This window comes from Labeo rohita, chromosome 11 (genome assembly GCF_022985175.1).
Source record: "Labeo rohita strain BAU-BD-2019 chromosome 11, IGBB_LRoh.1.0, whole genome shotgun sequence".
Lineage (NCBI taxonomy): Eukaryota > Metazoa > Chordata > Actinopteri > Cypriniformes > Cyprinidae > Labeo > Labeo rohita.
This window is the reverse complement of record NC_066879.1, coordinates 5,207,118-5,220,760: the sequence shown is the minus strand read 5'-3', so window position 1 is coordinate 5,220,760 and position 13,643 is coordinate 5,207,118. Positions and strand designations below refer to the sequence as shown.

General features: G+C 35.2%; 2 protein-coding genes across 3 annotated transcripts; one reads left to right on the top strand and one right to left on the bottom strand.

Moving 5' to 3' along the window:
• Positions 1-3,519: 3,519 nt before the first annotated feature.
• Positions 3,520-7,148, bottom strand: arpc4l (actin related protein 2/3 complex, subunit 4, like). The gene is made up of 6 exons (XM_051123141.1): positions 7,052-7,148; positions 6,434-6,552; positions 6,237-6,348; positions 6,066-6,161; positions 4,187-4,357; positions 3,520-4,102 (listed from the first exon to the last, which is right to left on the bottom strand). Exons 1-6 carry the CDS (start codon positions 7,052-7,054, stop codon positions 4,097-4,099), a joined length of 507 nt encoding a protein of 168 aa, XP_050979098.1. The 5' UTR covers positions 7,055-7,148; the 3' UTR covers positions 3,520-4,096.
• Positions 7,149-7,754: 606 nt separating this feature from the next.
• Positions 7,755-13,519, top strand: tada3l (transcriptional adaptor 3 (NGG1 homolog, yeast)-like). Of its 2 annotated transcripts, none has more exons than XM_051123137.1 (9): positions 7,755-7,792; positions 8,264-8,497; positions 8,577-8,827; positions 10,285-10,390; positions 10,531-10,663; positions 10,742-10,845; positions 12,010-12,110; positions 12,326-12,517; positions 12,747-13,519. In XM_051123137.1, the coding sequence occupies exons 2-9, from the start codon at positions 8,288-8,290 to the stop codon at positions 12,937-12,939; spliced, it is 1,290 nt and encodes a 429-aa protein (XP_050979094.1). In that variant the 5' UTR covers positions 7,755-7,792; positions 8,264-8,287; the 3' UTR covers positions 12,940-13,519. The 2 variants fall into 2 exon arrangements, with proteins under 2 accessions (XP_050979094.1, XP_050979092.1); XM_051123135.1 differs by lacking the exon at positions 7,755-7,792 and adding an exon at positions 7,809-8,023.
• The last annotated feature ends 124 nt before the right edge of the window (positions 13,520-13,643 follow it).

The window sequence follows — 13,643 nt, the reverse complement described above, 5'->3', positions numbered from 1 at the left end:
AGAATCAGCCTTCTCTAAATCATAGCACTCATTATTTTGAATCTGCTGAGATAAATTTAGGTTTCAAAAGGGCAAGAATTATTATTTTGGCATAACACTGTCCAAAGACGCCTCCACAGTTGCTGGAGAAAAAGGCATTTAAATGGACTGCAAAAGCTAACTGTAAAGGACAGGATGTACGTGATGGCATCTGTAGTGAAGGCATGTGTGCAAGACGTGGGTGACTTTTAAAAGCCTGCAATGGCGTATTGACTTACAAACACCAAAGCCTTGGCCAGAGCCGTGCATTTAGAAAAAAACTAATCACAATGCTTTGCATTACTTTAAGCTCGCAGACCAACACACGCCAACCATTAAAAACACAAATAACCCTTTCACATGCTAATACCACATTAGATAACAGAGCCAGTAATCATAAGATGAAAGCCAGATGTTATTAATTTTAAAATTTGTTAAATGATTAATTATTTTTAAAGCCATTTATTTCAATAATTATTAAATCTCAAAATATTTATTTCATTTGTATAAATAAATAAATTTAACTCATTTAGGTGAAGTCAGCTTAGTCTTTTATTCTAGGGGTTGTTTTCATGGCCCCAGATCTACAGTGCCTTTTAACCCACTCAAAAGTACAAAAACAAGCTGCCCACCAAAACCACCTGCATGTGAAGTCTTTCACTAAGGCCTACATTAATCCTCCGTGTGAATTGCTGTGGGGTCAGTTGGATCTCTTTGCACTGATATGAAAGCAGTTTTACCTTGACCTTCATAAGTGCAGACATGATATTTGAACAGTGTAATAATAATGCATTGTCAACCAACATGGAATGCTATTATGTGTTTGTGCGTGACAGACTCACAAGGACGTGGCATCCTGCTGTGACTGTGCTGAATCTCTTGGCAGGATTCTTTGTGTAGTGAGTCTGTGCCACAGAATAGGAAAGAAGAAGTGTCACAAAACCCAAGGGCCTGTCACAACAAACGAGAATATTTGGCGCGAAGAATTTGAATAGCAACAATGGATTCCTGTGGGGCTACTCACGTCACGTTCGACCCGAACATTTCCCGCTTTTTCTTCTTTGAGGTTTAACGGCGGCTTGCTTCCAAAGGTAGGGGTGTGCAATAATAACAAAAATGATATCTCTATATTTTTTGGATTTTTTTTCTTTTCTTTTTTTTGCTTTTCTTTCTTTTTTTTTATATAGATAATTAGATGATATTAGATGATAATTATTGGACTGTAATGTCACGTTTTCAATTGTTCTGATATTTGGAGACAAAACTGCTTTACTACTACTTGTTATATATATATATATATATATATATATATATATATATAACGACTTAGTGTACAGCACCTTGACATTTGAATTACAAAAAAAATAAAAACTCACTGCCCATTTTTAAGGGTTCAAAAGCATAGCACTTTTTGGGTATTTTGAATTTTTTGAAAAACCTACTTTTGCAAACTAGTCCTAGGTTTCTCGCCTGATCGGAACCAAACCAATGCAGGAAGATTCTCTGAATATCAATAATTATCAAAAAAAAAGTTTAACTTTTGACTCACTATTGCAAAAGGGCGCCAAAACGTTCGAAAGGGGCAGGGCCACTTTTAGCAAAATGCCTATAACTCCTGAACAGAATAAGAGATCTTCACCAAACTCAGAACACTTATTAGCAGTCAGAGGGAAAAAAACATAAAAATGGCTATACTTATGCAACCATTTGTCCTATCAACATGAAAATCTCTTTGTACGGTTTTGGTCCAAAGTGCCAGTGTCTATAAGGACATTTGCATATCTCAAAAAAAAAAAAAAAAAAAACACTGAACATTGAGCTCCTATTAGACAAGCTTAATGGTGGTCGATCGGAACGAAACTCAGTGGGCCTGTTTGACACATGGCCCCAAAGGTCTGTGAGAAATTTAAAAGAAATCGGCCGCTGGGGGCGATATCACATTTTCAAAGCTGTAAATGTTTGTACATTGCACGTTTTTTTTCACAAACATGCGATATTCGCATTATATGATAGAACTCCTTTTTCTAGACAACTTTGCGTATAGAACCACTGCTGTCAATCAAATAATTTGTTAAAACTACTTGCAAACCTAGGTTTTCACTCAATCTGGAAAAAAACACAGCAGCTAAAGAACAATTCTATGGTAAATAACTCTCTAGGTCAATAATTATCAAAACAAAATTTGAAATTTACCCTTTGGGAAGCTATAACGGGGTCGTTTAGAAGCCTATAAAACCTTTAAAGCCTAAAGGAAAACTCAAAACTTCACAAAACCTGCTAAGCACATGCGACAGGTGATTCTAAACAAGCGTGCAGAGTTTTAAGGAGATCAGACCACAGCTGGCACTGTAATAGTCATAAACGTTAAAAAACGTAATATTCCTAAGGTAAATTACCTGGATTTGCCAAAAATGCTTTTTTAAATAATTGATTTAAGGTGGTTACAGGCTTGCTACATAATGTCTTTTTCCATATGTGCTTCAATGTCTGAAAGTGCTTGACTCTCGGTAATTGCTGCTTATGGCTGTGTTTTTTATTTTTCTAATTTTGTATACGTGTTTTTTTTTTTTTTTTTGGTTTTTGTTTTTTAAGGTGGACTTAAACACACCATGATTAATGCATAGTTTCTTTTTAGGAGTCCAAAAAAACACTGCACTACCTGTCTTCATGGATAGTAAATGGCTGATGGCTGGTGTAATAAATACACATACCCCTGATTACATCACACTGGCCTTACTGACTGCTGGTTTGCAAGGTGTTATCACACAATCTACATGCATTTATAGCCCTGGCTATTCCCCAGACTATCCATAAAAAATGTACTTTTGTTCAGAGCAGCAACAAAGGAACACAAAACGGTGGCGGATTGCTTGATTGCTTTATGCTTCACTGTAGTCTAACAGTTATCTATTAAAGTTTTCAGTAAACAACAGTGAATTCTCCTAACCATAAAATCAACAAATCATTCTGTCTAACTTTAACTCAATTCAACAAGCCCGACTGCTTTGTGGAGCAGCGCAGAAAGACATTTTCATATTTCTTGTAAATTTAAACCATCTTTTAACATTTTATTCATCTTGAGATGAATGATTGTGCAGTTCTGATGTACTCTCTAGTGCAATTAACACAACAACAAACCATGATCACAGTCCGATTACAGTTCATCGACAAAACTTTCCATTGTTACCCACCTCTTGAAGTCATAATGCTCAAAATGATGGATCACGAAAGCACTTTTCTATTGATTGCTAAGCATCTTGAGATCAATATCCACTTCTGTACTCAGTCTAGCTTTATGATTCTCATCAAATTTTATGCACAGAATGCATGAGTAACACAATTGACCTGGCAGTGTTCAATACATGTTTCAGATGGTAATGTATCAGAAAAAAAGCTGATAAATAAGAACTAAAACTGCATAAGGATCAATTTATATAAGTGGATAGAAAAGACAATCAAAAGAGTAAAAACTACATGACAAATAAATATAATTCCAGGAGGTAAAGAAAGCACAGTATATTTTTATTGAATTTATTGTTATGTTTTATGCATGTGTTTGTATAGCTATAATATTGGAGATTGACAGTGCCAAAATATAAACACCCATTTTCCTCAAGATCTCTTTAACATTTAATTGATTCTTTTTTTTTTTATTGTAACAAAAATGAAAGCATGTGAGTACATGTATATAAAAGACAACAGGAAAAAAAACTACAGTCCAACAACAAGATTCCTGTGCCCATCAATATTAATTACAGGTAATACTTTTAAGGACCTGCCTTGACTGTGTTTTTTTTTTTTTTCTAGCAACAGAAAACAAGAGTAATAAATTCTTGACTAAATGTACATTTGTTAATATCCATGGGCACAAGGAGCACCTTGAACAGAAGGCAAAGGGGAGTGCATATGGTTCTGCAGGACTGGCCAGTTGTTCCTGTAGATCTTCTTGCTTGGTTGCTAACTAATCAACTCTTTCCCCTTTGCTCTGTGGAGATTTAAAAAACTTTGAATGTTTTCGTCCGCAAGAACCGAAGCAACACCAATCTCTGATGGGTATTAGGAATGTAGACAAGGATCCTCAGAACTAAAAAAAAATATATATAAAAAGAGTCAAATTTAAAAAAACGACATTTTCCATTCAACTAAACATGTCTGTAAAAATACATACATTTTTGAGGAATTCCTCTGCGACAATTCGAGCCCGAGCGTTGACTGACAGCTTCATCTCGCTGATCTCCTTGTCGATCTCCTCCATGAAATGGATAACAAAGTCCACCAGCTTGTGTTTGTACATCTGTTCTGTGTGGAAGTTGGTAATGAGGAAGCTGATGTCATAGCCCTAAAAAGCACAAAAGAGGAAATGATAAAACATGTTAATCTTGTTAATAGTTTAGCTCAGGGGTGACAAACGTCGGTCCTGGAGAGCCACAGCCCTGCGTAGTTTTGCTTCAACCCTAATCAAACGCACCTGAACAAGCTATTCAAGGACTGAAGTGTTACTAGAAAGCAACAAGCAGGTGAGTTTTAATTAGGGTTGGAGCTGAACTGTGCAAGACTGCGGCTCTCCAGGACCGGCGTTCGTCACCCCTGGTTTAGCTGCTTTACATGCACAACATCATTCATATATGCATTTCAAATGCAAGATTTATCAGATATAAACATGCATTTTTTTCCCTGGAGTCCTACAAAAAATTGTTAGTGATGGCACCCATTTCAAAAGCCTTTTGTATTTTTTGTGAATCTTTTTCTTTAAACCAGTGATTCAGAACATGTACCAAACTGCCAAAGTCACATGATTTTATTTAACAAGGCTTTGTTACATCATAACTAGAGGCCGATGATCTCTGTGAACCCATGAAGCAGTATCTACTCTACCAGTCAAAAGTTTTTGAACAGTAAGATTTTTAATGTTTTTTAAAAAAGTGTCTTCTGCTCACCAAGCCTGCATTTATATGATCCAAAGTACAGCAAAAACAGTAAAACGTTAAAATATTTTTACTGTTTAAAATAACTATTTTCTATTTGAATATATTTCAAAATGTAATTTAATCCTTGTGATCAAAGCTAAATTTTCAGCATCATAACTCGAGTCTTCAGTGTCACATGATCCTTCTGAAATCATTCTAATATGCTGATTTGCTCTTCAAAAAAAACATTTGTTGTTATTATTATTATCATCATCAGTATTTAAAACAGTTGAGTACATTTTTTTCCAAGATTCTCTGATGAATAAAATGATTCAAAGATCAGCATTAATCTGAAATAAAAAGCTTTTGTAACAATATACACTATTCAAAAGCTTAGAGTCAGTATTTTTTTTTTTTTTTTTGGAGATTATAGAAATTAATACTTTTATTTAGCAAGGAGGCTTTAAATTCATCAAAAGTGATGATAAAGACATTTATGTTACAAAAGATTTCTATTTCAGATAAATACTATTCTTCTGAACTTTCTATTCAAAGAAACTTGATAAAAATTCTACTCAGCAGTTATAAAATATTAAAAAAAAAAATCAGTTTTGCTGTGCTTTGGATCAAATAAATGCAGGCTTGATGAGCAGAAAAGACTTTCTTAAAAAAAATATATATATATATATCATTAAAAAAAAAAAAAAAAAAAAAAAAAACTTTTGACAGGTAGTTTGTGTGTTTTTTTTTTTTTTTTGTTGTTTTTTTACCTAATCTTTGATCCATTTTATAAATTAGTAGACATTTTAATGACACATTTTTTTAAATAAAAGAGTTGTAGATATTAGTCACTTATTAGCCTGATTAAGCAAGCTCTCCATAAAACAAAACTGAATAAAATGAATAAAAATAATTAAAATAAAATTGTTATTTGCATTTAATCATTAACACATTCAACAAATATTTGAAATCGGTTTGTAAAATATGTTTTTATGTATGTTTGGGTTTGCATTTACACTATTTTTATTTTTACACAGATTTAGTTTCAAAAACCTTTGTTTTTCCCATAGCTAATGCACATTTCATTTAATGAACTACATACTTCTACATCCCTTGTTTGTTCTTCACAAAAGACTTTACCTCAACAGGTTTCCTCCGCAGGATGAAGAAGTTCTCTGCTCGCATCATCATGAACCTCATAAATTTATGGCACAGGATCTTCTCGATCTCATCAGCCTAAAAAAACATGTATATCAGACAACGACAGCAAGAAAAACATTGATCAAATGCGGTTCATCCTAAAATTCTTACCTGTTTGACAGCGATGCTGACTCTCACTGAGTTTATGGATCCCTCAATCAGGACCTTCTCCTTGTCATTGCGGCTTATGACCACAGGCTGCAACAGAAGCTCTTTGCTGCTCCTGTATTGAAAGACATACATTGCATGTTTATAAATTAAAATGCATCATATAAGAAGGATGTGGGCTTAAGGAGTGATTTCCTCACCTAACCTCCACCTCAGGCTTGTTGTGTCTCTCCACCACCTGTGAGGAGAAGTTCTCCAAACACAGGGCTGCTTGAAGAGTGGCGCGCACCGCATTCAGGTAGGGTCGCAATGTAGCAGTCTAAATAATAAAAAGGAGAATATTAAATTAAGCAACAGCTCATTCTATAACTTAAGCGCCCTTAAAGTTGTCTTACAGTAATCATAAACACACAGAAATGCGATTGTCACTCAGTGGAACAGCGGTTTTATGCTTAGCTATTCCATTGCGCTGGTGTCAGTCATTAGGGTACAGTGTCAATCGTTTGCCTGAATATCACTTATTAACAACTACTGGCTTTTCTAAACGAATTAAACATGTGTCGTTTATTAAACACTTCAGTGTAATGTGCATTTATTGCGTTTAATCTTTCAAAAATAGGTTTTGCCTGTAAAATCACTGACGTTAGCCAGCTAGCATGAATCTAGTCAGACTAACATCACTCGATCAAATAAACCAAAGAGCAATGCGCTGACCGCATGCAAATGGTTTACTCAAACGCGGTTAACTGTGTCATTTAATTGCTCGAACTATAATAAAAAAACAATCTTAGCAACTTTAAAAAATGTAAATCTCTTACCATTTTATATGAGGTCTGTGGAGGAAGACGGAAGTCCGCACGCCACGCCTGGAAATGAGAAAACACGCCTCCATTGCGTTCTCACTCTCCCGTAATATACCTATTAGAAGTGCAACTTTGTTTATCATGTGCTCATGATTTACAGGTGTACAAGTGAATGGTATATAAATAAATACATTATTATACAAAACCAAGTTCTTATGTTTTTATTACAAGCGATTAATTGTGAGAAAAAATATGGAAACATCAAAACGACGGTTAATATTTCACATCTATCCCTGTATTTACGGTCAAGCCCAGTGGCAATCTTACCTATATTCGCTTTTTCTTCCTTATATGGCAAATAACACGACGGTCAAATAGCTTGTATTCAAAAAGGTTATTATCTAAAAAAATCACTGTGTTGAAATAAACACTAACTTTTCAGTGGTATTAAACAGTGCATGAGTCTCTAAAAATAAATAATCTTTAATTATACTGTTTGGACGCGCTTCAGACTGGAATGTACTATTCCAAACGTTGCGGTGTTACGTTGTGGATGTTAACTACTAATATTTATCTGATACTAAAATGAGAGTTTGAAATAGTACATTGGTATTGGTTAAATTTGTTAATAAAGCATAGGTTGACCATATTGAAGCTCTTGTAATACACATTCTTGTTATTAAAACCTCGGCCAGCTGTTCACCCCCCATGCTGAGATAATGGTTTAGTCAGTAATGGATGCCCTCTCCACCGGAGGTAAACAATGATATTTTATGAATAAATGACTTGTGGAAATTCTGTTAATCGTTCTGTTCGTACACTTTATTTAATCTCGAGATACTTCTTTTCATTGCAAGTTATATATGCATGTAATGATAAAGTGTTACAACCGGTTTCCTGTGGTTTGAACAGCATGCAGCTGAATTAGCATGTAGCCGTTAGCTTACAGTGTCTGCTCATTATCTCACACTGGTATTTCATATAGAGGTCAGTATTACATAACAGAATGAATGAAATGACAGAGATGCAATGCATAAAATATTTACATTTTCAACTATTAACTTTATGAATAACATCTACAGCATTTCATCCATTCTGGGTTTGCTTGCATTATCTCTCTGTGGAACTGTTTACAATCATGCTTTTACCACCTGTCCAAAATCATTTACAGTTTGTGTTATCCATTAGTGGTAAAGATTTCAACCCTTTTTTATACCTTCTTTTCAGATATAAGTTTCTGTTAATGTGAAGATGAGTGAACTAAAGGACTGTCCACCTCTGAAGTACTATGACTTCAAACCTGTGGACCATGTGAAAGTGTGTCCACGCTACACAGCAGTGCTCAGCCGCTCAGAAGACGATGGCATTGGCATCGAAGAGCTCGACACGCTTCAGCTGGAGCTGGAAACACTCCTCTCCTCTGCGAGTCGACGTCTCAGAGCACTGGAAGAACAGAGACAGGCGAGTAGTGTTTTTATATTTGCCTTTCTGAGACTTATTCACCATGACCAAAGTGATTTACGTTTACTCTTTAAAACAGATCCTTACAGACTGGCAGGACAAAAAAGGGGACAAAAGGTTTCTGAAATTAGGGAAGGATCCAGATCTCGCAGCTTCTTCTCGCCATTCCAAGCCTAAAAAACCGAAGCTTGATGGAAAAGGAAGTCATGGTCCCGGACCTGGACCAGGTAGACCGAAGTCTAAGAACATACAGACCAAGGTCCAAGACTTTGAATTTGATGTGGACCCCCAAGATATACCCCGCAACCCTAAAAATGATGCTCCCAACAGGTTTGTTGAAACTGAATGTTTTGTCTGTGATTAATAATGTACTGTTGTGGTACAGTGTCTGCAAAATGTTAATTATTTTACCAAAATAAGAAGGGATCATATGGATCAAATGCGTGTTATTTTTTTATTTGATGCTGACCTAAATTAGATATTTCACATAAAAGACGTTTGTTTATATATATATATATATATATATATATGTATAGAGAGAGAGAGAGAGAGATAGATAGATAGATATAGATATAGTCCACAAGAGAAAATAATAGTTGAGCTTTTGTTTTTTGTTTTTGTGTAGTGATAGTTGTTCATGAGTCCCTTGTTTGTCCTGAACAGTTAAACTGCCTGCTGTTCTTCAGAAAAACCCTTCAGGTCCCACAAATTCTTTGGTTTTCCAGCATCATTTGCGTATTTTAACCCTTTCCAACAATGGCTGTATGATTATGAGATCCATCTTTTCACACTGAGGACAACTGAGGGACTCATACGCATCTAGTACAGAAGATTCAAATGCTCACTGATGCTCCAGACTAAAAAAAAAAATATCCATTAAGAACCGGGGGTGTAAACTTTTGAACAGATTGAAGATGTGTAAATTATTTTTATTTTGCCTGAATATATTTTTTTCAGAAGAATACTTACATGTTTCTCAAAAGACAAAATAAGTTCAGTTTACCCTGATCTTTAAATTAAAAAGTTTTCACTTCCACTTCTTATGTATTTATAAAAATAAAGACCAGATTTATTTTTTTTTATAAGAAACAAGTTAGATTTTTACCACCATATTTCATACTACTTTTCCCCTGCAGAACCCCTGGATATTAAATGAAATTGTTTAAATTAAATATCAATACTTTTTCATTTCATGCATCATTTAATGCATTATTCATTCCAGAGGAGGCATATTACATTATGAATATTCAGCCAAAGTTTTTGTATGTAATATATTTAAACACAGATCCAAACCTGAAATTTTGTTCAGCAATTAAATGCACTTAATTTATGCACTTAAAAATGTCAGTAAATAAATTTGTACAATAATTTACAAAAGATAAGATGCGTTATATTTATCAAATAATCCTGTAACAAGTATTAATAAGTAATATTACATATAAGTATAATTAATATTACTATTAAATACAAGCTACACAGCTGTTTTCAGCATTGATAATAAGAATAAAAAGGATTGACACTAAAAACTTATGTCATAACATAACATAAGAGTTATGGCTGCTACTATTCAGCTTTGTTGTCACATGAATAAATTACATTGTAAAATATATTCAAATAGAATTAGGTTTTTGACATACTATAAAATGTTAATATTTTTTACTGTACTTTTGATCACTTAAATAGAGTTATGTTGAGCATAAGAGACTTAAAAACATTTAAAAAAATGTTACAGATCACAAACTTTGAATGATAGTGTCGTTTTATGGTTATATATGTGTGTAAAACAGATTCTGGGCCTCGGTGGAGCCTTACTGTGCAGACATCACAAATGAAGAGATCAGAGTTCTGGAAGAGCTGCTCAAACCCCCTGAAGATGAAGCTGAATACTACAAGGTGAAGATCTTTTAGAACCCAGTTCATTATCTCAGCTTTCTATTTGCTTTCTTCAACTGATTTTGTATTCAGAGAAATCACGTTAAATGCCTTTTTGTTGGTTTTTCACTTCTAAGCACTCACTGTTGTTTTCTTGGCAGATCCCAGCTCTCGGAAAGCACTATTCTCAACGCTGGGCTCAGGAGGATCTGTTAGAGGAGCAAAGAGAGGGGGCAAGAGCTAACGACAAGAAAAAAAGCATGATGGGTCCTCTTTCTGAACTGGATGCTAAAGGTAACGATGTCATTTAAAATGCATCTTGATTCCATGGTCTTGTTTTGTTGTGTCTATTCTTAATTCTGGTTTGTGTAGATGTAGATGCTCTACTGAAGAAATCAGAGTCTCAGCATGAACCTCCAGAGGACGGCTGTCCTTTTGGACCTCTTACTCAGCGGCTTCTACAAGCACTCGTTGAGGTCAGTAACTAATGATTTGGTAAACTAAGAAGTTTGGGAACCCCCTGCAGAATCTGTGAAAATGTGAATAATTTTAACAAAATGAGAAAGATCATACAAAATGCATGCTATTTTTAACTTAGTACTGTCCTGAGTAAGATATTTTACATAAAATATGTACATATAGTCCACTAGACCAAAAAATAGCTGAAATTATTAAAATAACCCCCTTCAAAATTTGGGAACCCTTGGTTCTTAATACTGTGTGCGGTTACCTGGATGATCTACGACTGTTTTTTTTTTTTGTTTGTTTTTGTGATGGTTGTTCATGAGTCCCTTGTTTGTTCTTAACAGTTAAACTGAGCACTGTTCTTCAGAAAAATCCTCCAGGTCCTACAGATTCTTCAGTTTTCCAACATCTTTTGTATATTTGAGCCCTTTCCAGCAGTGACTATGATTTTGAGTTTCTTCTTTTCACACTGTGGTCAGTTGAGGAATTCAAACACAAAAGGTTCGAATTTAAAGATCAAGGCAAATTGTACTTAATTTGTCTTCCCAGAATCATGCAAGTATCTTCTGTTGCTTCTGAAGGGAACAGTATTAAATGGAAAAAAAAAATATGTCAACAAAATAAGAAAAATTTAGACATCCTGTTCAAAAGTTTTCACCCCCTGGCTCGTTATGCATCGTGTTTCCTTCTGAAGCATCAGTGAGTGTTTGAACCTTTTTAATAGTTGTGTTGTGTCCCTCAAATGTCAGTATAAAAAGATGCATCTCAAAATGCGAAAGACACTGGAAAATTGAAGAATCTACAGGACCTGGAGGATTTTTTTTGAAGAACAAACAAGAGACTCATGAACAACCATCACAAAAACATAGTTGTCATAGATCATCCAGGTAACCACACACGGTATTAAGAACCAAGGGTCCCCAAACTTTTGTATGAGGTTATTTCAATAATTTCAGCTATTGTTTTGTCTTTTGGACTATATGAAAAACATCTTTATGTAAAATATCTTACTCAGGACAGTACTAAATAAAAAAACAACATGCGTTTTGTATGCTCTCTCTTATTTTGTTAAAATTATTCACATTTTCACAGATTCTGCAAGGGGTTCCCAAACTTTTGCATGAAACTGTATATTGTGCATTATGTTTTAATCATGTCCTTTTTCATGCATGTAGGAAAACATCATATCCCCTATGGAGGATTCCCCTATTCCAGATATTCCAGGCAAGGATGATGGGGCTGGTACATCACCTCGTAGCCAGGGTAAAGCTTTCAGGTAAATATTTAGTTTTTTCAAGAAACATTTCTTAATGTTATGAATGTTAAAAAACTAAATATGTAGCTGTTGGTTAAAGTAGACTCCATGGCCTGGGTGACATCATCCATAAAGGAAAGTTGTTTCGGAGGCAGAGAAAACAAAATAGATAAAAACTCGGTTTAGTTTTTTATTTTATATATTTTTTTTATGTTCTCTTGTTTTGTTGCTCCCAGTGTGCCTCACACACGCTCTCTGGAGGCTCGTATAAGAGAGGAGCTGGTATCTCAGGGGCTGCTGGACTCTGATGAAAGGCAAGGTGTCGGAGGAGAGTCTGAAGACGAGGTACTGGCTGAGCTGCAGAAAAGACAGGCTGAACTCAAAGCGCTGACCGCCCACAACCGCTCACGCAAACAGGAACTGCTCAAGTGAGTCTCACCGAAAGAGCCTCAGATCCCGATCAAAACTGCCGTCAGCACAAGACGAAGTCTAGCTCGGGAAAATAAGCCTGTAATCTTTCAAAGAGTTAGAGAGAGCAGTCTGATGTTATGATTTTAGTTAGATGACATCTTTGAGAACTGTAAACCAGGTGATGAAATACCAGGTTTGATGTTAGTTTGGGAAAGTCACCTTTTACTTTTCACCCTGTTCATGTAGGCTGGCACGGGAAGAGATGCGAAAACAGGAACTTCGACAGCGGGTTCGAGTTGCTGATAACGAGGTCATGGAGGCCTTCCGTCGCATCATGGCAGCCAGGCAAAAGAAACGCACTCCAACCAAAAAAGAGAAAGATCAGGCTTGGAAAGCCTTGAAAGAGAGAGAAAGCATTCTCAAACTCTTAGATGGATAAATATGACCGGCAGCTATTATGTGGTGTTTTCTTTTATATGTATGTTGGCTATGGACACTTCATAAAGACAACTTCAACTTCAACTTCAAAGACAACTTGAGCTACATGAAAATGTTGTGTAATGTTCATATGTTTTGGTTACTCTCTAGCCAGAGTAAGACCTGACGTGACTAGTTGTAATAAATAGGTGTTTGACACAATGGGTTTCAAGTGCCACTGACTTAATATTGTTGATGCCAGAAGTGCGGCACCTTAAGTTTACCTTTTTGTTGTTGCCTTTCTGTATAGTTCCCACATGCAGCTGATTAACATAATAAACTATTTCTTTAAAGCTATTGTCATAGTGTTGATAGTGTTTGTTACTTAATGGGATAGAGCAATAACACAGTATTTTGCGTTTTTATATGATGGAAAGAAAGCTTTTATAAAGGTATTGTACATGGAAACATCACGTTTGTAAAATTATATATGTTGTTGTCATTTCAGTCCATGTTGAATTTAGTTTGTATGTATCTGACATTTTGTAAACACCTTCTAAGCCATCACAGTGTGGTTGCATGTATGTGTGTGTTTGAAAATAAAAATAAAATTTTGATAAATGAATAATTTAGACAAATTTAGATCTAATGGCATGAAACTCTAGATGGTGCAATCGTGATAGGTCTAACTTAATCTGACCTAATGACATCATCACATGGCACAGC